The 25,583-nt window shown below is 36.5% G+C and overlaps 1 protein-coding gene across 1 annotated transcript in view; it reads right to left on the reverse strand.

Annotated features, from left to right (window-relative positions):
• RFX7 (regulatory factor X7) overlaps positions 1-25,583 on the reverse strand; it is a 140,589-nt gene that overhangs the window by 64,636 nt on the left and 50,370 nt on the right. The window contains exon 2 of the mRNA XM_053593918.1: positions 6,800-6,833. Coding sequence (XP_053449893.1) covers positions 6,800-6,833 — 34 coding nt within the window. The remainder of the gene's footprint in view (positions 1-6,799; positions 6,834-25,583) is intronic.

A 25,583-nucleotide genomic window follows, 5' to 3' on the forward strand; every position in this document is an offset into this window, starting at 1 on the left:
TCCATTTTGGCAAAAGAACAAAATCCAGATGCTAAAAAACCATAAAAATCAGTGTCTAGCACTAAATTAAAAATTATTAGAGCAGGCAAGACAAAGAAAGGAAGGAGATCCAAACTGGAATAGAATAAATCTTTGTCAATGATATGATCTTATACTTAGAAAACTCTAAAGACTCTTCCAAAAGATTCCTATAATTGATAAATTAGTTTAATGAAGTCTCCAATTACACTAACAACCAAGCTGAGAATCAAATCAAGGACTCAATAACATTTACAATAGCTGTAAAACATACCTGGGAATATACTAACCAAGGAAGTAAAAGACCTCTGCAAACAGAACTCTAAAACGCTGATGAAAGAAACTATAGATGACACACACACACACACCCCCACCCCAAACCAGAAATGCATTCTATGCTCATGGATTGTTAGAATCAGTATCACTAAAATGTCCATACAGCTCAAAGTAATTCCTATCAAAATACCAATGTCATTTTTCACAGAATTAGAAAAAACCCTAAATTCACGAGAGTACAAATAGCCGAAGCAATCCTAAACAAAAAGAACAAATCTGGAGGCATTACATTACTGGACTTCAAATTATACTACATGGCAACAGTAACTAAAAAACAGCATGGTGTAATACAAAAGTAGACACATAGACCAGTGGAACCGGATAGAAAATCCAGAGATAAAGACAAATACCTATAACTAACTAATCTTTGATAAAGCAGACAGAAACACACTGGGGAGGGCGGTGTCTGTGGCTCAAAGGAGTAGGGTGCTGGCCCCATATACTGGAGGTGGCGGGTTCAAACCCAGCCCTGGCCAAAAACTACAAAAAACAAATAAACAAACAAACAAACCACTGGGGAAAGGATGCCCTATTCAATAAATGGTGCTGAGAAAATTGGATAGTCTCATGAAGAAGAATGAAATAACTCAAGATGGATTAAAGACTTAAATGTAAGACATGAAACCATAAAAATACTGTAAGAAAACCTAGGAAAACCTATCCTCAACATTGGCCTAGATATAGAATTTATGACTGAGACCCCAAAAGCAAATACAATAAAAACAAAAATAAATAAGGGGGACTTAAACTACAAAGCCTGTGCACAACAAAAGATATAATCAACAGAATAAACAGACAACCTATGAAAAGGAAGAAAATACTTGCAAGCTATACACTGACAAAGGCCTAATATTCACAATCTGTAAGGAACTCAAATCATCAAGAAAAAAAAAACAAGTAACTCCACTAAAGTATAGGCAAAAGATATGAACATTTCTCAAAAGAAGAGAAATGGCCAAACAACACAACATATGAAGAAAGGCTCAACATCACTAATCAAGGTAATGCAAATTAAAACCACAATGAGATACCACCTTTCCCCTGTCAAAATGGCCATTATCAAAAAGTAAAAAAAACAACAACAGATGTTGGTGCAGATACAGTGAGAAGGGGTATGCAAATTAGTACAATCTCTGTGGAAAACAGTATAGAGATTTCTCAGAGAACTATCTATCATCTGACAACACCACTATAAGAGATACACTCCAAGGGAAAAGAACTCATTTTATAAAGTAATACCTGTAACTATAAGATTATTGCAGCATAATTCATAACTGCAAAGATATAGAATCAACCTAAGTGCCTACTAATTGATAAGTAAAGAATATGCGGCATATTTATACCATGGAAAACCGTTCAACCATCAAAAAGAATGATTTTGCAGCAACTCAGTAACTTGAAGGAAATGGAGTCCATCATATAAAAGTGAAGTAACCCAGGAAAAAAAACCAAATACCATGTATTCTCACTTTTAAGGGAAAGCAAAACAATGGTGTGCACAGTTATATAGAGTGACTTCCTGGGCACTGGAGACTCGGGAGGGGGAGGAGGAGATGTAGGATGGAAAATCACCCATTGGGTATGATATATACTATGGTCAGGGGAAAGGTATAGGAAAAGCCTAGACTTTTCCACTATGCAATTCATCGTATTAAAAACACTTGCACTCTCTAAACCTATTTAAATAAAAAAAATTTTTTAAAGACATGCAAGGAAGAGGAAAAATGACCCACGATTCTAAGAAAAATCAGTAAAAATATGGCTTGGCGCCTATACCTCCGCAACTAGGGTGCTGGCCACATACACTGAGACTGGCAGGTTTGAACCTGGCCTGGGCCAGCTAGAACAACAATAAAACTACAACAACAACAACAAAATAGCCATGCGTTTGTGACAGACGCCTGTAGTCCCAGCTACTTGGGAGGCTGAGGCAAGAGAATCACTTAAACCCAAGAGTTGGAGGTTGCTGTGAGCTGTGACATCACACCATTCTACCAAGGATGACACAGTAAAACTCTGTCTCAAAAAATAAAATAAAATAAAAACTTAAAAAACGTTAAATACTTAGGAATAGTTTTAACAAATACATATGTGTGTATCTATCTATCTATCACCTATACACAGGAAACTACAAAGTATTGCTGACAGAAATTACAGAAGAACCAACTGACATGGAGATAGACCAAGGTAATGGATTAAGATTTATTTGTAATATGTCAACTGCCCCAAATTGATCTATAAATTTGACATAATCCCAATCAAAATCCCAGCAGAATTATTTTTTGAATAGAAAGTGACAAAGTAACTCTAAAATCTGTATGAAAATGCTAAAAATAATTTGAACTATTTACACTACCTATTGTCAAGAATGTCTGGAAAGTGACAGTATAGCAAAGTGCAATGATGTCATAAGGACAGACACTGAAACCGACAGACAAAAGAGAGTCTAGAAAAAGACTCCCACATAATGATTTCTAACACAGGAGCTGACTGGGTAAGGGCAGACTTTTTAATAAAACAGTGCTAGAACAACTGGATATCCATCCATGAGGTAACAAATAAACCTTAAAGTTAATACCTTAAACCAAACACAAATTTAGTTTAAAGTGGTTCATAGGTCTAAAAGAAAACATATAAAATCTTTATAAGATTTCATGAGAAGGTTGAGACAGTTGGATAATTTGAAGAGGTTACCAAAATAACCAGAAAATGACACAATATAATCAGCAAGAATAATCTCAATTCTTGGATACTAAATGAAGGTAAACAACATATTGAAAAGTGTTTAGTTAGTCCTCAAAAACGACTGAACTTTAGGTAATAACTCTGAGAGTTTGTGTTATGTGCATATTCTTGCCTTGGCTGCTCCCATGACCTATCGCATGGTTTGAACGGTAGTGAAATCATCATGAGCCTGCCTGTGTTTAAACACAAAGGAAAATATGATGACAACGAGTCAGACTTTTTTAAAGATAGCAAAACTGGACCCCAGAGAAAGATAATCAGAGAAAAAAGCATAGGGCATCAGAGATCAGAAAATAACATCAATCATATCAATATATGTATATATATGTGACAGGACTTTCAAAAGAGGAAAGAACCCAAGGGACAGAAAGAGTATCTGAAGAGAAAGTGTGAGAGATCTGTGAGTTTCACAAACCCTAAGTAGGATAAACACGAAACTGATCCACACCTACATAGGTAAAGTCAAACAGTTCAAAGTTAGAGTGAGCAGGAAAAGTGAACAAGTGAGTGACAGTATAAATTTTGATAGCAACAAGAGAAAAACAACTCATTATCTAAAGGAAAACAATGATACGGTTAATAGCTAACTTCACATCAGAAACAATCATGTCTATAATACATACATATTCAAAACAATGAACAAGAAAAGCAGAGAGAGGGAAGGAGGGGGGGACGGGGCCTTGGTGCGTGCCACACCTTCTGGGGTCAAGACATGATTGCAAGAGGGACTTTATCTAACAATGTACCCTCAATGAATCCCCAACAATAAAAAAAAAAAAAAAAAACAACTATCTTCTAAAACTGAAGACAAAGACAGTTAATGAGAGAGAATTCATTATAAACAAACCTGTCATGTAAGAAATACTAGAATAAATGCTTTGGGTTGAAAGGAATTATCCTTGATTCTTCCTCTTTGTTTCTCCCTCCACATTCAATCTATCAGCAAGCAAGGCCCACTAACTTCATACCCAAAATATACCCTGAATCTATCTACTTCTTTTTTTTTTAACATCTTCTGCTGCCATCATTTGGGCCAAGCCTTGAATCCTCTATTAGACTTCTACAACATGCTAGCCGTAACTGGTTTTCCTGCTTCTACTCCCCTAGAGTAGATTCTTCCAACAACAGCCAGGGTATTTTTAAAAAATTAGATCATACTTTTCTCTGCTTAAAGGCCTCTGCTTGGCTTTTTATGTACTTCGGATACTATTTGTCAAGGCTAAATAGGGCATATATATGAACTATTCAATACTTGAACTTTTCTACCATTCTTTCCTTCCTTCTATCGTTCTTTCCTAGATGGATCAGTATGCCCCATAAGATCTTGCACACTGTGTACTTTGGCACAATGAAGAATCCTTGTAATCCTCGAATATTGTGAACTCATTCCAGCTTCAGAATTTTCATACCTATTCTTCACTCTGCCTAATACATGTCGCTGGCAGATCATCACACAAGGCTGACTTCTTACAATTTAGGTCTCCACTCAGATGTTATCTTCTCAAAGAGGTCTTTCATGATAACTCCATCTAAAAAATACCCTATTGCTTGCCTCCTTTTGCCTTTTTAAAATTTTTAACAGCATTTATTAAAAAATTAAGAATGCTTATTTATTTACTTATTTAATGTCCACCTCACCCAATAAAAGAATCATGAGGATAGAGATCTTACCATCTTGTTCAATACTATATGTCCAGGGCCTAAAATACCATTATAAATTATTGAGTAACATTATATATAAGATATATTTTTAAAACTTATGCTGAAATATAAACTTTTGAACTCTTGAAAGATTTTAAAAAGTCCTTTTGTTCTTATTTCGTATAAATATCATATTTTGTAATTTATACCAGTCTTCTTCTGAGAAGAAATAAGTATTCCTCCAACCAAAGTTATCTCAGGTTCTCCAAAGAAAGCAGGGAGTCTTAGACAGTTGGAAACTATGTGTGTCTTATTTACCTCTATACTCTGGTAGCAAGAACAGGGTCTCCAGTACTTGGTAATTACACTTAACTATCAAGGAACGTGAACGAGACTCAGGAGAGAGGAGAGTAAATGCCTGGGAGGGGGAGAGGTTTAGGGGGAAATGTATCTATCCCCAACCACTACTTTCCTGGGTTTTAAGAGCACTCATGTGTATCACTATAACAGACTGAATTTCTTGAGGACAAGAAATATGTCTTTTATTTTGTATACTTTATGTGTGACACTGACAGATGGAAAATGTTCAATAATTATTTTCTGAAGTAAATACAAAAGCATCAGTTTCTTCACTTGCCAAAGGAAGGTAACAAGATTACCTACTTCAGAGGGTTATTAAGGTGACAGGGGAGAGAAAAGAGAAGAAAAGAAGAGGAAAAGAATAAGTGAATGGAAGAGGAAAAACACCCCTACCAAGTTCTCTTTCAAGTATTTAGGTTAAAAAAGCACAGGAGAACTGATCAAATTACCTCTTCGCTATGAACTATTTCTGTTTGTTTACTTACCTAGAGGCTAAGAAAATAATATTAACATAATAAGCTAGTCATATATTACATGATTTCAGCACCAGATACTAAAACAGATCAAAAAACCCAAACTTAATGAAACAAACAAACAAAACCCAAAGAATAAAAACACAGGTCAACTCATAAGGAAAATCCAAACTTGAACAAGAGAAAAGTTCTGAAATCACAAGTACTAAAACAGGACTAACTATACTGACACTTTGGGGACTCTTAACAGTGTGTAGCCACTGAATGTTCTCTACTGCTTAGGGGGCATCCTGTCAGCAGATACTTCAAGAAAGTAGTAGTGGGTGGCGCCTGTGGCTCAGTGAGTAGGGCGCCGGCCCCATATGCCGAGGGTGGCGGGTTCAGACCCAGCCCCGGCCAAACTGCAACAGAAAAAAGCCGGGCGTTGTGGCGGGCGCCTGTAGTCCCAGCTGCTCGGGAGGCTGAGGCAAGAGAATCGCGTAAGCCCAAGAGTTAGAGGTTGCTGTGAGCCCTGTGACGCCAGAGCACTCTACCCGAGGGCGGTACAGTGAGACTCTGTCTCTACAAAAAAAAAAAAAAAAAGATAGTAGTAGTATTTCAGTTGTTCTGGTAGCTGCATGCTTCTTCCCTCACACATTTAAGAAAAAATCCAAGGACCTACCACACAGATGTAATCTAAATTTATACTATTATTATGGCTTCAAGTTTAAAAGCTAGCAACCCAAACATGAAAAGTATATTATAATAACAAAAAAACTTTCAAGCAACTTAAAAACCTTTCTTGAAACAAATTCTTACAGAGTTCCATAAGTATAATTGGTCCAAAACTATTATAGTAGCTTAATCCCTACAGGCTAGCAACTAAAACATGAAAAATATGCTATCACAACAAAACTAATCCATTAAACATCTTAAAAACTTTTCTTTAAACTAATTTTTACAGAGTTAATAGAACAGAAAAATAAATATTTACTTTGTCTGTTTAAGCAATCTTTTAGTAAAGAACAAGGTTCAAAACCATACAATTACCTCAGATTGTGATTTCAGTATTGATGACATAGGAACGTATCTAAGATAGCTTATAGCCAATTCACCCATAGGGTTGTAATTAAATGTCAAATTTTATTCACTAAAGATGAGTTATATTTAAAATCAACACTTAAGTAAGAATGGTGTATCTTATATAGTTATTACATAAGAACCTTGAGGTTAGTTATTTCACTTACCAAAATGCAGTCCACTTTCGATTGTACAGTTTTGCTAAAAGAAAAAGAAAGTCAGATTAGTAAAATGAAAAGTTTATTAAATATCTGAAATATTCTCAAACAGAAAATTAGAAATTAGTTTCCTTACTATGAAAAAAATAAAGTTCTTTATTAAGATTAGGCATTGTATTCTAAATCTATGTCTTTCACAACCTACTATTATTGAAGAAACAATTTTTTCATAGTATGTAAGTGCAGATGTATTATAATACTTACAAACAAGTCTCAGGGTTTGCAATTAATTATAATTTTTACTGTCAGACTACCACTTTGGACAATGATGTGTTTAGCATTTAAAAGTCATAATGGCTGGGTGTGCTGGCATGCCTGTAAGCCTAGAGCTCTGGGAGGCTGAGGTGGGTGGATCGCTTGAGCTCAGGAGTTTTGAGACCAGCCTGAGCAAGAGTGAGACCCCATCTCTAAAAATAGCTGGGCACTGTGGTGGGTGCTTGTAGTCCCAGCTACTCAGGAGGCTGAGGCAAGAGGATCACTTGAACCCAACCAAGAGTTTGAGGTTGCTGTTAGCTATGACACCACGGTACTCTACCCTAGGGTGACAGTGAGACTCTGTCTCAAAAAAAAAAAAAAAAAATCATAATGATATAATACAATCTGTAGTATTGATGGTATTGATACCAAAGGCTTGATATAAAATAGATTCTCTTCTCCCTACTCTACACATACACATACACATCCCACCCCAGTAACAAGAATCCCTAGACACAGAAGTAATAATAAAGATCACCTAATATGGTAATAAATTGGAAGGGAAGGAAAATATATTTAGAAATATTAAAATAAAGCCATTATTTAATGCTTTAGTTCAGTGCTACTGAACTACTGAAAGTAAGTCAACTGTTAATAGAAAACAAATGAAAGCAATATAAAAAAAATTAACTGTCATTTGAATTTTGTAATAACAGAAATTCAAGTACAAATGCCAAGGAATCATGCAAAATGTTCAAAAACAGTTTATATGCAATCTTTAAAAAATGTTATGAAGCAAATTATCTTCCATAAAAGATCCTAAAGCCAAATAAATATATATAATAATTGGTTAATGCCTTTGTATGTAGCTATGCAGCTAAGCTAAAAAGTAAAAATCAGTATGTAAATTTGATTAATATCAAAATTTTATATCTGTTTCCGATTTCAATGTATGACTGGATTAAGTTTAATTGCTAAATTCAGAATATAAAGAGTTTTAAAAAGTAAAGGATACCTCAAGGGAAGAGGGACTAAAATTTCAAAAAAAATCCCCTTCAAACAATCCTACAAAAGATTTTTTAGCGGTTTCAGAATCTCCTCTGGAATCACTTGTATGGCTTATCTTTCACTATCAGCTAAAAGGTGCAATTTTTCTCTGTTCTCAATAACTCCCACAATTTCCTCTGAGATCAGAGAGTAATCTATAGATTAAGAATTGCTGCTAAAAAGTAATTTACGCTCATCCCCAAGGTCTTTTTGTCTAAAGCATTATAATAACTTTCTAACTGGTTTTTCTGCTTTTATCTTTACCACCAACATACCACACCCTGTTGACTTCATAAAGTGACTGGAAAAATTCTATGTCCAAACCACATCTTCATTCATTCAGCTAGCCACATGGGCCTCCCTGCTAACTCACAAGGCAGAAGCAAGCAGGGCCTGTATATTAGCTTTTTCATCAGTCTCTAAGGCTTTTCTCCCATATAACTTATCCCTTCTCTTTCTTCATGACTTTGCTTGATGTTACCTTTTACAGACAATTCTGCCATGACCTCCCCATATAAAATACCACCAACACTCTCCATTGCTCTTATCCTGTTTTATTTTTCATCATTGCCTATATCACCAGTTAATCTTAGCCCCTTGATTATTTTTACTTCAGACTTACCACAAACATAATAGAACAACATAGATGACCCTTAAATTCCCTTTGTTCTGTCCAGGCTCATAATCCTGTCTTCTCAAACATAACTACCATAAATCTGAAGTGTAACTTTTCTGGTGATTACCTTCATACTTGTATTAGATACATTTGTGAGGCTTTCAATTGTTTATATACATGCCATTACATTGTACACATTCTTCAATTATTTTTTTTACTCGACACTATTTTTGATACCCAGATGAAGTTCGTTCATTTTAATTCTTGAAAAGTATCCCAATGAATACAATTATCAAATTTATTCATCTATTCCTCTATTAAAATACAAGTATGCAGTTTCCAGTTTCTCTAGAAACAGTGCTGTAATAAAATCTTTATACATGTAGGAATTTCCCAGTTAGAAACCTAGATGTCAATTTTCTGAGGCTTCTGATATCTTTTCAATTTTATTATACACATATATTATTCAATATTAATAATGTTATTAAATTATAGTAGTTATTAATATATTCTGGGTACTAATTCTTTGTTAATATTACCTTTTGTCATACTGAAAAAATTTTAGTCCAATTTATTCATTTTGTCCTTTCTGAGTTTGTTAGGGAGAAGGTCTTATTTAAGAAATCCTAGCCAGCTAAGGTTATAAAAGCTTTCTCTTTTTCTTCTAAAAATTTTAAAGTTAGCTTGTCTTATCTTAACCTTTCCTATAATTGAAATTCATTCTTGCATATGGTATTGTATAATATACCATATACCCTTTTTCTATCTGAAAACTTAATTATTTCCTATTTTATTATGGAAGCTTCCATATATACTTTAATGTTTCAGACTTTCCCCCCTGTTTTATGAATTTACCTGTCTATCCCTCAGCCAATGCTACACTTTGAATTTATTACTGCTTTAACAAATAAGTCTAGTTATTTAACTCCATGATTCTCCTGGTCCATTTCCAAAACAGTCTTGATAGTTCTTGGACCTTTACTTTTCCAGGTAAGTGTTTCAATCAGTTTTTTCCATTCCACAAAAGCCCTGTTAAGATTTATATTGGACTGTATGGATGTTGTAGATTTAATTCGGGGGATGTGAATAATTTGGATTTACTTTTATCTGTCCATAAAATATCTTGTAGTTTTTCTAATAGCATATAGATTGTCTTACAGATACTCATTTTATTTTCAAGTAATGGTAATTTTTTTTCTTTCCAATCCTTGTCTCTTTCCCCCTCCTCTTTCTTATCTAGTTACTTTAGCTAAAATCTCCAGTATAATGATGAACAGACAGAAGTGATAGCAGATATCTTCATTTTGTTTCTACTTTTAATGGTTTACTTCTAATGTTTTTACAATCAAGAATAATACACATTTCCTTTAGTCCTAGTTATATGATAGAGCTTTTGCTCTTCTGTTCTGCCTGCCAAGAACACTCTTAAAAAGTGGTACTTGCCTGGCTTGCTCCCTTTATATGTGCCTGGTTCAAATGAGACCTTCCCTGATCATATCATGTCACTCTCTGTATCCTTTATTCTGCTTTATTTCTCTTTATAATTATCACCACTGGTATTTATCTGTCTGGCCAACTCCCCCACTAGAATGTTAAATGTGATAGAGCAAGATGTTGTAGTATAGTTTGTTCACTGTTATTTTCTATCACTCAGAACACTACCAGGCAGAGAGGTTTGTCTATATATCTTTAAAAACTAAACACAAAATTAAAGAGAAAAACAACCTAGCTTTGAGTTTTCTTGATTCAGCTCTTTTTTGGCTTTTCTGGTATTTCATTAATTTTTATTTTTGTTTTTCTTCTATGCTATTTGTATAATATTTATGTCATTGCTTTAAAGTTAAATACTGAACAAAGCACATTCAAGGAGTATTACTTTGTAGTTCTACAAAAATTCTATTTGCTTTACCCTACAAATTTTGCTATGCAATATTGTCTGTTATTTAGTTCTAAGTATTTTATACTTTAGTGTTCACTGTGCATATATCATGTATGTACTTTTTATTTTTATACTGTCTACTCGTTATCAATTATTTTTTTCATTTCAGCCAGAGTATGTGGTTTCATGATAAAAAAAATTCCTTTGGGACCCAGGTCATAGTCAATTTTTTTTTAAAGAATCCATGGATACTTTTTGCCCCCATGTATGCTTTAAATAAATCCACATTGTCTATTTGCTAGAGAGCTGTCTATAGATACCTATATAAGCAAGCGTACTAATTATGCTATTTAAATCTGTTGTTGCCTACTTTACCTATTACTTTCTGATATATATTAAATATTCAACTGCAACTGGACATTCTCTTTGTAACTCTGAATTTTTGCTTTCTTAACTTCAAGTCAAAAAAGAGATGAATCAAAAAAACTCAAACTAAGGGTTTTTTTTTGGAGACTTTTTTTTCATTTTTTATTTTTTGGAGACAAGAATCTTGCTCTGTTGTCCCAGTTAAAGTACAGTGGCATCATCATAGCTCACTGCAACCTTAGACTCCTGAGCTCATACAATCTTTCTGCCTCAGCCTCTCAAGTAGATGGCAGCTGATCTACAGTGTGCCCCATCACACCTAGCTATTTCTTCTGTTTTTAGTAGAGACAGGGTTTCACTCTTGCTCAGGCTGGTCTAAGCTCACAATCATCCTGCCTAGGCCTCCTAGAGTGCTAGAATTATAGGTATGAGCCATTGCACCCAGCCTATTTTTGTTTTGTTTTTTTTGAAAGATATATAGACAGGGCGGTGCCTGTGGCTCAAGGAGTAGGGCGCTGGTCCCTTATGCCAGAGGTGGTGGGTTCAAACCCAACCCCGGCCAATAACCAAAAAAAAAAAAGGAAAAAAAAAAAAAAAAAAAAAAAAAAGATATATAGACAAGCATCTCTGTCCAGTATTATTCTGAGTGCTGGGAAAATAGCAGTAAACAAACCATACCAAGTGCTCGGGTTTGATAAGACTGTAATTTTTATATTTTCTTGGTAGTTGCTATAGTTTGGATAGTCTGTCAGTCCCCCAAATCTCATGCTGAAATTTGATCTCCAATGTTGGAGGTGCAGCCTAATGAGAGGAGTTTGGGTCATGAGGGTGGATCATTTCATGAATGGCTTGGTACCCTCTGCATAGTAACAAGTTCTTACTGTATTAGTTCCCTAGGAGAGCTGGGTTTAAAAAAGCCTGGCACCTTCCTCCCTCTCTCTTGCCATGTGATCTCTAACATGCTGCTTCACTCTTGCCTTCTGCCATGAGCAGCTTGAGGCCCTTATCAGATGCAGACTGCAATGCCATGCTTCTTATACAGCCTGCAGATCTACGAACCAAATAAACCCTTTTTCTTCATGAATTACCCAGCCATAGGTATTCCTTTCTAATAACACAATTGGACTAAGACAGTAGTGTAATCCCTTTATTACAATCCAGTGTCCTTTAACCTCAGTAAGGCCATTTTGCCTTAAACTCTATTCCGGTTTCATATTAATTTTGTTAAACTACTTTTTTTTGTTGTCTTCTTAGTATCTACTACTGATAAGATCATCCCCTTAAGATAAATCATTCTCTCATGTTATTTATCCTTTTTTATTTAATCATGAATTCATTTTATGTAATGACTGTTCTCCAGGGAAGTCCTATATACCCTAAGTTGATATTGTTTTATCTGGTGATTTGAAAATTTTAAATTATGAACTTACCTTCATGCAGGACTATTCTTCAGAGTCTTATATCTCCTAGATTATGGAGGCAGTTTTACATTTGACTCTGTTGAGCCCCTAAGGGTTTAATGATTCCTGACAAATTTAAAATTTAAAGTTCTTATAGTATAAGGAGACTATCAAATCAAACTCTACCTTCATGTGTAATACAAGCCTAAGGCTCCAGATCTCGTAATTTAGGCTTCTCTATCCTCTGGGCTAACCACAAGCTTACCTAAAACTTTTTAGGTCTGTGGGTTCCCTCTTTCAGTCCCACTTCGTAGGTAAAAATCTCCCTTCAGTCTCCAACCATTATATAGTTGATCGGTTCAAACTACCTAGGGGGCATGGAGCATGTAGCCTAGAATTTTCTAGAACATTAAGACATAAACCTCCACTATTTAAGATATCAAGACATGAATACCATTGTGAGACATTTAGAATTTAGTTCCTGTTTACCTTTCTTAAGTTCGCCCAGCCTTTTGCTACTGGCACCTATAAATTTTCCCCTTCTTGATTTTAAGAGAAAACTTTGTGTATAATGACCTGATTTTCATAGACTGGACATGAACCACATGTACATATCAGTACAGGAGGCCTAGTTCCTTATGTTGATCACCATCACATGTTGACCTGCTACAGTCCCTAGGGAGGTCAACTTACGGAAGTTCTACTCTATGTTTATCAATAGTTTATAACTGGAGAGTGGGGTAAGAACCTTGCCACAAGAGCTCATTTATACTGTCTTGAAGTCTTTATACACATATATACATATATATGGACATATAACAAAAATACATCAATGGTAATTTATATCAATGTTAATGAAATATATTTGGAATCCTCCCCCAAATTCTACCACTCTATCCAATAAACTCTTTCCTTTTTTTCCATATTCTCTCTCATCTATATTCATGAACGCATCCAATTTTTAACACAGCTATGATCAAAGCAGTATTATTCAAATTTATATCAAAGGCATTTTCCACTGAGTCTTCAAATTTTTAATATATTGTATAATATTCTATTTAGTGAGTATTTCATTATTTCCTAAAAATATTCCCTGAATACTGGATTGTTTCAATTCTTTGATTGTTTCAATTAAAAATAAGTCTTCAGTGTTTTGCTTCAGATAATGACAAGGTAACTTATATTAGGATAACCTTGCCACACATAAAAATCACATGCTCTGGACAAAACACAAAACCAATCATTAAGGCAAAAGAGAGAGATCAAAAGCAGGCAGGAACTGAAGGGAAGTTACACTTAAATGAAGGGAACTGCACTGGAGAGAATTTTTATGAGGCTTTTGCCTGAGGATATTTATCAGCTGATGTTGTAATGACCACTTAGAATTAAAACAGAAATCTGTTGTCTTCCCAGATTAAGGAGGACAAAGTCTGGGATTGTCAGAGGAGATGGAAATTGAAAGACAAAATCCAGAAAAGAAGGTCCTGCAAAATTTCTACATAAACTATGCCCAAATGTTTGGATAATTCCTGTCTGAGGGAGACTCCAAACTTCCTAGGAAAAAGAAACAGCTGGAAGGCACAAAGATCTGAGGTGAAATTTCTGCTGCTGCCAGTCACGGAAGAAATAAAGTTGGAGTTTGAATCTAGCCACATTAAGTGTCTACTAAGACAAAAACTCAAAACTTACCAGAGAAAAAGAGCAGAATCCAAAGTCTACAATCTATTGCTCATAATGCCCATTAAGTCAAGTAAAATTTACTAGAATAAACAGGAAAATAAAAAGACTTAGAGTCAAGGGAAAACAGTTCACAGAAACCAAATCCTAAATAATTTAAATGTCAGAATTTGCAAAGAAATTAAAGTGAATATGTTTGAGTATGTAAGGAAAATACAGTCATAAATAATGGGAGAATCTCAGTGGAGAAATGGAAACTATGAAGAAGAAACAAATTGAAATTCTAGAACTTAAAAAGTACAATATCTGAAATGAAAATTTCACTGGATGACTTTAACAGGAGAGCAAATTGCAGAAAAGAGAACACTTAACAAAAACAAAAAAATCAATAGATTTTATCGAATCTAAAGAAGAAAACATTTAAAAAAAATTATGAACAGCTTCAGAAATTTAAAAATATTCAGTGGTTTAACTATGTGCAACAGCAGATAAAAGATAATGGATGGTCAGAAATTTCCCAAATTTCATGAAAAACACAAACTTTCAGTTCCAAGAAGTTCAGCAAACTCCAGACAGGTTAATTATAAAGAAAATTACACATAGATACATTATATTGAAAAGTATGAGAACACAGAGATACAAAGCACATTGTGAAAACAGCAAGGAAAAAACAACAGTAGAAAGTCATACAAATGATACCTAACTTCTGCAAAGCCAACTGATTTGCAATAGAGACACCAAAGCAATTGAAGAAACAAAAGAAAATCCTTTCAACAAATCCAGATGGACTACCAGGAGTGTCCAAGCTTTTTTCTTCTCTGCTGCATGTTGGAAGAAGAATTTTCTGGGGTCACACATTAAATACACAAACACTAGCAAAAACTGATAAGAAAAGAAAAAAAGCCTATATAATTTTTGTGTTATCTGTCACCACAGATACTCAAAAAGTCCTTACATAATCTGAATGGATATCCAAACACACCTCATACTATACAAAATCTGAACTGAATTTCAAACTATAAAGTTTCTAGAAGAAACCACTTGAGAGCCAATAATACTAATGTTCGAGAATAAGAATTTTCATTCTTTACAATAGTTATAAATTTTCATAATTTTTTAATTTACAATAGTTCAAACTGGAAACAATCCAAATGACTTCAATATAAGAATGAATATACACTTTCTGGCATATTCACACAATGAAACACCAATCAGCAATAAAAAGGAACGAACGCTTTATACACAAAGAACATGGAGAATCTATACTGAGCCAAATAAACCACCCCCAAAAGTTATTTCTGTGTGATTTAATTTATACAAAGTTCTAGAATAGGCAAAATTAATCTATAGAAAACAAAAAAAATGGAAAAAGTAGCTGCCCTGGCATGGGGCTTCCCAGCTGAATGGGAAAGATCATATACTGATGCTATAATGCACTGCCTCATTTTCCCTTTTTCAGCAAAGAAGAACTCTGTCTTCAGCTCCTGGAAGTACTTCCAGCAGAAAGCCCACAGTGTTTGTACCCTATGGGTATTGTGATTTCCTAAGCTGAGGAAAAAAATTTCTCTTCTTGAAGTCATACCTCTTTCTAGGGATGACTTATATCTAGGCACTGATAAACATGGGGATCTAAAGGTGCCCAGCCCTGTGTCCCAACTTGAGATAGCTCTGATGGGTTACTGTAGCTTCAGAAATCTCTAGCATTGCAGTTCAACTTTCCTCTGGCCCTAACTGTTTCCTTCCCATCCATTCCCATATATGTGACTCTCAAGAGCATTCCCTAATAAAGAGGTTCTTAATTATGATTCCTAGACTAGCAGTATCAGTATACCTAGGAACAAGTTAGAAATGAATATTTTGGGGGTCCCAATCCAGACCTACTGAATCAGAAAGCAGAACTTTTATCCACATATAAAGAGCTTCTTAACAACTTTTTGTGCCTCACTCTTAAATATTCTCAGATGGGTAAGAAAACTGGGATAAATCCCTAATATGAAAGATAGAACACTCCCCTTAAGAAAGGAGGTAAAACCCTTGCTTGGAAGAGATAAGACCATGCCCCCCCCAAAAAAAATCAAGGAGGAGGGAGTGGAGTAAGATGGCAGAACACCAACCACCACCACGATTCTCTCTCTACACCAATACCAACTTCAACAACTATCCACACAAGGAAGCATGTACAGAACTAGAAATTGAATGAGTGATCACAGCACCTGTTTTTAACATAATATCAAGGCAAAAAGTACTGAAGAAGGCAGGAGATGCAGTCTTGCATTGCCTATGCCACCCTTCCCCAACGCCCCACCAATACAGTAGGCCAAGAAGACAGAGAAGTGATTGTGGCACTTTGCGTTGGAACTCAGCGATGCCCTGTCACAGGGGAACACAGCACAGGGCAGAATTCTGCCAGCACCCATGGACCAGCCTGCCCAGAGAGAAATACTGCAAACCAAAACCTGAGTCTGGCTAGCCCCACCACCCATTAAAAAAAAAGCGGCTTGGGTCCTCAAATAAATTCTTTAAGGCAGTCAGGCCACAAAGCTTGCAGTCTTCTGGCATCTCCTAGGGCCCTGCTGGCTGAGAGCCAGAGGAGTGAGTTGCACATGACCCAGAGAGACACCATAGGCAGCAAACAAGCCAGTGCCTGTCTCACCCCTCCCCCAACTCCAGGCAGTGCAGCTCAGGGAAAGTATTCTTCCACTCAGGGAAAGGAGAGGAAAAGACTTCAGAGGACTTAGCTTTGTAATCTGGGTACCAAGTCAACCACAGTAAAATAAAGTAGTAAGCAAACTTCTGAAGCCCCTGTCCAGGCCTTAGTTTCTGGATGGCATTTCTAGACAGATCGTGGGCCAGAAGGAAACACCCTGCCCAGAAAGGACATACCCAGTGCTAGTAGGATTCACCACCTGCTGACTAAAGAGCCCTGTGGTTTGAATAAACATCAGAGATAGCCAGGCAACAGTCATCATCACTTTGGGTGAAACTGGTCTGGCTTCAGGTATGACCTGGCAGAGTCAAAGCTGTAGTGGCCTTGAGGGACTGCCACATCACTTCTCCCCCAACTCCAATAGCCTAGCAAAGAGAGTAAGAAAAGAAGAGTAAAAAACTTTGCCTGATAATCCAGTGAATTCTCCTGTATCTTACCCAAGTCCACCAAGGCAGTATCACTAGGAGTTTGCAAGAGTGACAGCATTACTGGGCTTGGGGCACCCCCAGCACTGATTTGGCTATAGTAACCAAAGACTTAGATCATAACACTCAGTTTCCTTTGAATACCTGGGAAGCTTTCTCAAGAAGGACAGGTTCAAACAAGCCCCAACTGTGAAGACTGAAATAAATATCTAACTCTTCAATGCCCAGACATCGATGAACATCTATAAGCATCAAGAACATCCAAGAAGACATGACCTCAACAAATGAACAAATAAGGCACCAGTGACCAATGCTGGAGTGATAGAAATACGTAACCTTTCAGACAAAGAATTTGAATTATTAATAACTGTCGTGAAGAAGCTCAATGGTGGTACCCGTAGCTCACTGGGTAGGATGCCCCCCACATACACTGAGGCTGGACAGTTTGAACCCGACCCAGGCCAGCTAAAACAATGACAACCGTAGCAAAAAAACTAGCCAGGCGTTGTGGCGGGCACCTATAGTTCCAGCTATTTGGGGGGGCTGAGGCATGAGAATCGCTTAAGCCCAAGAGTTTGAGGTTGCTGTGAGCCACAGCACTCTACTGGGGGCAACAGCTTGAGACTCTATCTTAAAAAAAAGAAAAAGAAGCAGCTCAGTGAACTTCAAGACAACACAGAGAAGTAATCAGAAGCCTATAAAAGAAAGTTAACAGAGAGCTTGAAATAATTTAAAACTTCAGGTAGCAATTATGGAGCTAAAAAAATTCATTCAATAAACTGAAACACATATTCAGAATCTCTCAACAGTAGAAGAAATAGCAAGCCTGAAGACAGGCTATTTGAAAACACCACAATCAGAAGAGAAAAATAAGAATGACATACATCTATAAGATCCTGAAAATAGCCTCAAAAAGGCAAATCTAGGAGTCATTGGCCTTAAAGGGGAGGAAGAGAGAGAGAGATAAAGATAGATAAATATTGGGGTAGAAAGATTATTCAAAGAAAAAATAACAGATCTGTTCAAACCTGGAGAGACAACAATATTTAGGTACAGGAAGGTTGTAAAACACCAATCAGATATAACCCAAACAAGGCTATCTCAGGGCATTTAATTTAAATTAAGTACTCAAAGATCATAGATTTTTTTTTTTTGTAGAGACAGAGTCTCACTTTATGGCCCTCGGTAGAGTGTCGTGGCCTCACACAGCTCACAGCAACCTCCAACTCCTGGGCTTAAGCGATTCTCTTGCCTCAGCCTCCCGAGTAGCTGGGACTACAGGCACCCGCCACAACGCCATTTTTAAAAAGGTCCTAAGGGAGGCAAGAAAAAGAGGAAAAAATAACATAAAAGAGCTCTGATATATATGGCAGAATTCTCAGTGGAAATCTGAGGCATGACATTCAAAATGCTGAAGGAAAAAAAACACAAAAACTTAACACTGTATATCCTTCAAAAACGTCTTTCATACATGAAAAAGAAATAAATACTTTTTCCAGACAAACAAAAGCTGGAGGATTTCATCAACACCACACCAGTCCTACAAGAAATGCTAAAAAGCATTCTTCATTATGAAAGCAAAGGATGTTAATAAAACTCACTGGTAACAGTAAGTATAAATATGGAATTCTCTATATTTGTAGAGACAAATATGGTATACAAACCACTTACATCTTGAGTAGGAAAACTAAAAGATTCTCCTATCAAAACAGAGTGGCCAAACCCAGCCCCGGCCAAAAAACTGCAAAAAAAAAAAAAAAACAAAAACAGAGAGGCTGAATGAATAAAAAAACAAAACCCAACTACACGTTGTCTACAATAAATCCACTTCAACTATAAAGACACATAGAATAAAAATAAAGAAAAGGAAAAAGATATTCCATGTAAATATAAAACAAAAAAGAGCAGGAGGAGCTATACTTTAATCAAATAAAACAGATTTCAAGATAAAAATTATAAAAAGAAACAAAGAAGGACATTATATAATGATAAAGGTGTCAATTCAGCAAAGAGGACATAGAATTCAAACTACAGGGTGTCTAGAGAGCTACCCTAAAGTTGTCATACATAGGGAAAATGTGAAATTGTAGCTAATGTACCTTTATTTCCAAAATAGTCATTACAAAATTTTTAAAAGAGCTGACAAACATGTAAAGAATATTTTGAAAGTATTTTATAAAATGTTGTAATGAATATTTTGAAAATAAACATACATTGGGTGGCGCCTGTGGCTCAGTCGGTAGGGCGCCAGCCCCATATACCGAGGGTGGTGGGTTCAAACCCGGCCCCGGCTGAACTGCAAACCAAAAAATAGCTGGGCGTTGTGGCGGGCGCCTATAGTCCCAGCTACTCGGGAGGCTGAGGCAAGAGAATCGCTTCAGCCCAGGAGTTGGAGGTTGCTGTGAGCTGTGTGATGCCACGGCACTCTGTCGAGGGCGATAAAGTGAGACTCTGTCTCTACAAAAAAAAAAAAAAAAAGAAAATAAACGTACATTTAACTACAATTTCACATTTTCCCTATGTATGCTGACTTTGGGGGTGACCTTTGGGAAATGCTGCATATATGTTCCCAACTCTGGAGTATCCAGATATAATAAGTAAATATTATCAGAACCATAAAGAGAGACCCCAATATGATAATTACTAGAGACCTCAACACTCTATGGACAGGTCATCCAGACAGAAAATCAGTAAGAACATGTCAGATCTAATCTGCACTATACAGCAAATGGGTTTAATAGATATTTACAAAATGTTTACCCAACCTCTGCAGAATACATGTTCTTTCCCTCATCTCCTGGATCATTCTCAAGGACAGACCGTCTGTTAGACTGTTCAGCCACAAAACAAGTCTTAAAAAAAAAAAAAAAAACAAACAAACCTGAAACCATACCAAGTATTTTCTCTGACTACAATGGAATAAAATTAGAAATCAAAGACAAGAACAACACTGGAAACTATAGAAACACATGGAAATTAAACAACATGCACCTGAATGACCAGTGGGGCCATGAAGAGGTTAAGAAAGAAATTTAAGGGGTGGCGCCTGTGGCTCAAGGAGTGGGGCGCTGGTCCCATATGCCGGAGGTGGCAGGTTCAAACCTAGCCCCGGCCAAAAACCAAAAAAAAAAAAAAAAAAAAAAAAGAAAGAAATTTAAAAAATCTCAAAACACATGAAAATGAAATGTATCAAAACCTATGGGAAATCAGGAAGATGAGCAATAAAAGCAAAGTTTATAGTAAAGCAGAAAGGCTTAGAAAAAACAACCTAACAATGTACCTTAAAGAACTAAATAGGACCAAAACAAACCCAAAATTAGTAGAAGACATAAAAGAGATCAAAGAACTAAGTAAGATTGAAACTAAAATATACAAAAGATCAGGGAAATGAAAAGTTGTTTTTTAAAGATAAATAAAATTGACAAACCTTTAGCAAGACTGAGAAAAAAAGACAGACCTAAATAAATAGAGAGATGAAAAAGAAACATTACAACTACTACTGCAGAAATCCAAAGGATCATTAGAGACTACTATGAACAATTACATGCCAAGATTTGGAAAACTAGAAGAAATAACTAAGCACCCACACACATGCAACCTGGGGAATTCTGCATTCAGAGAAGAATTAATACCAATCCTACTTACACTATTCTAAAAAATTGAGAAGAAGGGAATATATGCCCTTTTATCACCCTGATATCAACACCAAAGACACAACAGAAAAAGAAAACTATAAGCCACTATCTCTGATGAACACAAACATAAAAGTATTCAACAAAGTACTTGCAAAATGAATTCAACAACACATTAAAAACATTTTTCATTGACCTTATCTAACAAATGCAACCTTATCATTTCTACTATCATATTAATCTGAAATAAAAAAAATTATTCATCACCTAGTGGGATTCATCTCAGGATGCAAAGATGGTTCATATATGTTAACCAATCAATGCAATACAGCAAATCAACAGACTGAAGGACAAAGACCATATGATTCATATGAATGCTGAAAAAGCATTTGATAAATTTAATACCCCTTCATGATAAAAACTCAAAAACCTATACACAGTAGGAACATACCTCAATAGAATAAGAGCCATACATGACAGACCCATAGCTAGTATCCTATTGAATGGGGAAAAATCGAAAGCTTTCCCTCTAAGATCTGGAACAAGACAAAGATGCCCACTCTCACAACTATTGTTCAAAATAGTGCTGGAAGTTCTAGCTAGAGGAATTAGACAAGAAAAAGAAATACAGGGCATGCAAATTGGAAAGGAAGACATCAAATACCCTTGTTTTAAAATGATTATGATCATATATCTACAGAAACCTAAGGCTACACACACAAAAACCTATTGAATTGATTTTTAACAATTCAGTAAAGCTGCAGGATACAAAATCAACATGCAAAAATCAGTAGCATTTCTATATGCCAAAAGGAAACAATGTGTATAAGAAACCAAGAAAGTAATCCCATTTACAATAGCTACAAATAAAATACCTAGAAATAAATATAAACAAAGAAGTGAAAGATCTCTGTGATAAAAACTATAAAACAGTGATAAAAGAAATTGAAGAGGACACAAGGAAATAGAAAGATATTCCACTCTCATGGATTGGAAGAATCAATATTGTTAAAATGCCCACAATATTCCAAAGAACTCTACAGATTTAATGCAATCCCTATCAAAATACTAATACCATTGGGGAAATGCTTCAGGCCATTGGTCTGGGCAAGAATTCTTGAGGAATACTATCAAAACACAGACAACTGAAACTGGACAAATGGAATCACATCAAACTAAAAAGCTTCCACACAGCGAAGGAAACATACGAGAAGACACAACAAAGGGAAAACATAAAAATGATCAGCAAGCATAATAAAAAAATGTTTAACATCATATAAGTATTCATCATATAGTATTCAGAGAAATGAGAGTCAAACCTGCAAGATATTGTCTCAGCCCAGTTAAAATAGCTCTTATCAAAAAGATGAGCACAGGAGGCGGAGCAATATGGCGGCCGAGTAACAGCTTCCTTGCATCTGGGCACCATGAGTCTGGGGAGATAGGACTCCAGGCATCTCTGGCTGGTGGGATCTGCCTATCATCACTCCTATGAGGATACAGGGAGTCAGCGAGAGACTTCTGGACCCCAAGAGGAGGACTAAAACAGTGGAAAACCGGCAAGTGGTCGCGTGTGTTCAATCCGTCTAAACCCGCCCACAACTGTAAGTTCAGTAGCAGCGAGACTGCAAACCAGAAAGGCCTTACCTGTGAACTGTTTTGGTTTCCTCGGACTTGGCACTGAGTTGAACTGCCTTGGGGAGGGCCTGAGCGGGAGTGCGGAGAACTTTGGCCGTTGTCTAGGGCCCCAGTCTGAGCCACTGAGCCAGACGGAGCTAATAGTGTTTGGCAGTGGGTCACAGGAAACCATTGTCAGTGATCTGCCCCGGCAAGCTCCGCCCTCAGGGTCGCAGAGCTAGAAACGGGTGGGAGCTGGTAACCCAGCAACCAAGTAGCCTAAGGGTGGGGTCTAAGCCGCCTTGCAGCCCTAACCCTCGGAGGCAGAGTGAGACCGGTTTTGGCACACTGGGTAAGTGGATAGCCACTTCAGCAGTGATTCCAGCGAGAAAGCTGGGAAAGCTTCTGCTCAGCAAGTTTACAAGTTCAAAGTGCCTTTAAGTGGGCTGAAGAGAGATTTAGGGTGTCTACCTGCTGGGGCTTGAGAAATCAGCAGCCTCCAGTCGTATCAGAACTGTGATTAACATCTCATACCCCAGAAGACCACGTGTCGCCCAGACAACATTCAATAACATATACAAACTGCTTTGTTTTTGGTTGTGTATTTTTTTCTTTTTTTTGGTTTGGTTGTTTTTTTTTGTTTATTTTGACGTTGTTGATGTTCTTTTGTTTTATAATTTCAATCTTTTCCATACAGATCCCTTTTTCTTTCTCAATTTTTCTAGTTCAATTATAATTTCCCATTGCTGCCTTTTTTAATAACTACAACTTCATTTTTGCTAGTGTTTCTACCGCTATCGTTTGGTTTTTCACCCAATTTTATCCCCGTAAAGTTTTCTGTTTGCTTGTTTTGGTTTGATTTATAGCATTTTTGTCTTTCCTCTCTACTTGGTGGAGGTGGGGTACTGTGTCTGATCAGGTTAGCAAAGAGCTGCTGACCTCAAGGGAACCATCCAACAGGGCACCCCCAGAAGGTGGTTTTTTTTTTAAGGTTGTGTAAAAGTACCCTACTGTACACCTATATTGCCCTGTCTCCCTCTTTCTGTGCCTCTCTTCTTTTTGTCACTATTCCTTATACCCAGCCCCTCTCCTTTCTCTATTCTTCTTTGTTTTTCTTATTACTCGGTCCTCCTTTCTTTCATCCCTTTTTTGCTCTTCAACCTTCTCACCCTTCTGGTCCTGTAACCCTTAGTCCACAGGCACAAGAACTTAAAGAGCAAGAGGAAGTGAAAGGAAAATTAGGGCAAGCAAACAGATAAAAGAAATCACTCATGAGGAAGAATCAGCAGAAAACTTCAGGCAACATGAAGAACCAGTCTAGAACAACCCCACCAAGGGACCATGAGGTAGCTACCGCAGATGATTCCACCTGTAAAGAAATGTTAGGAATGACAGAAAGGGAATTTAGAATACACATGTTGAAAACAATGAAAGAAATGATGGAAACAATGAAGGAAATTGCTAATAAAGTGGAAAATAACCAAAAGGAAATCCAAAAACAGAATCCAATAAGAGATGAACGATATGAAGAATATAAAAAGGATATAGCAGACCTGAAGGAACTGAAACAGTCAATTAGGGAACTTAAAGATGCAATGGAAAGTATCAGCAACATGTTAGACCATGCAGAAGAAAGAATTTCACAGGTAGAAGACAAAGTTCTTGAGATAACTCAGACAGTAAAAGAGGCAGAAAAGAAGAGAGAGAAAGCAGAACGTTCACTGTCAGAATTATGGGACTTTATGAAGCGTTCCAACATACGAGTTATAGGAATTCCAGAAGGGGAAGAAGAATGCCCCAGAGGAATGGAAGCCATACTAGAGAATATTATAAAAGAAAATTTCCCAAACATCACCCAAGATTCTGACACACTGCTTTCAGAGGGATATCGGACCCCAGGTTGCCTCAACTCTAACCGAGCTTGTCAAAGACACATTGTGATGAAACAGTCCAAAGTCAAGACAAAAGAAAAGATTCTGCAAGCTGCCAGGAGTAAGCAGCAGTTGACCTACAGGGGCAAATCCATCAGAGTGACCGCAGACTTCTCTAATGAAACTTTTCAAGCAAGAAGACAATGGTCATCTACCTTTAATCTACTTAAACAGAACAATTTCCAGCCCAGAATTCTGTACCCTGCTAAGCTAAGCTTAAAAATTGACAGAGAAATCAAATCATTTACGGATATACAAACACTGAGGAAATTCGCCACAACAAGACCAGCTCTACAGGAAATACTTCAACCTGTTCTGCACGCTGACCACCAAAATGGACCAGTAGCAAAGTAAGAACTCAGAAATTAAAGGACAGAACCTAACCTCCACACTGATGCAAAAGATAAAACTAAGCAATGGACTCTCACAAAATAAGACGAATAGAATACTACCACACTTATCAATTATCTCAATAAATGTAAATGGCTTGAATTCCCCACTGAAGAGACATAGATTGGCTGACTGCATTAAAAAACACAAGCCATCCATTTGCTGTCTGCAAGAAACACACATGGCTTCAAAAGACAAATTAAAGCTCCGAGTCAAGGGTTGGAAGACCATTTTTCAGGCAAATGGAATTGAGAAGAAAAGAGGAGTTGCAATCTTATTTTCAGATACATGTGGATTTAAAGCAACTAAAGTCAAAAAAGACAAAGATGGTCACTTTATTATTGGTCAAGGGAAAAATACAACAAGAAAACATTTCAATTCTAAATATTTATGCACCCAATTTAAATGCTCCCAGATTCTTGAAACAGACCTTATTCAGTCTGAGCAATATGATATGTGATAATACCATAATGACAGGGGCCTTTAACACTCCTCTTACAGAGCTGGACAGATCCTCTAAACAGATTAAACAAAGATATAAGAGATTTAAATGAGACCCCGGAACAACTGTGCTTGATAGACGCATATAGAACACTCCACCCCAAAGATAAAGAACATACATTCTTCTCATCACCCCATGGAACATTATCCAAAATTGATCATATCCTGGGACACAAAACAAATATCAACAGAATCAAAAGAATTGAAATTTTACCTGGTATCTTCTCAGACCATTAGGCACTAAAGGTGGAACTCAACTCTAACGAAAATGCTCAACCCCACCCAAAGGCATGGAAATTAAACAATCTTCTGTTGAATAACAGATGGGTGCAGGAAGAAATAAAATAGGA

This window comes from Nycticebus coucang, chromosome 6 (genome assembly GCF_027406575.1).
Source record: "Nycticebus coucang isolate mNycCou1 chromosome 6, mNycCou1.pri, whole genome shotgun sequence".
Classification (NCBI taxonomy): Eukaryota; Metazoa; Chordata; class Mammalia; order Primates; family Lorisidae; genus Nycticebus; species Nycticebus coucang.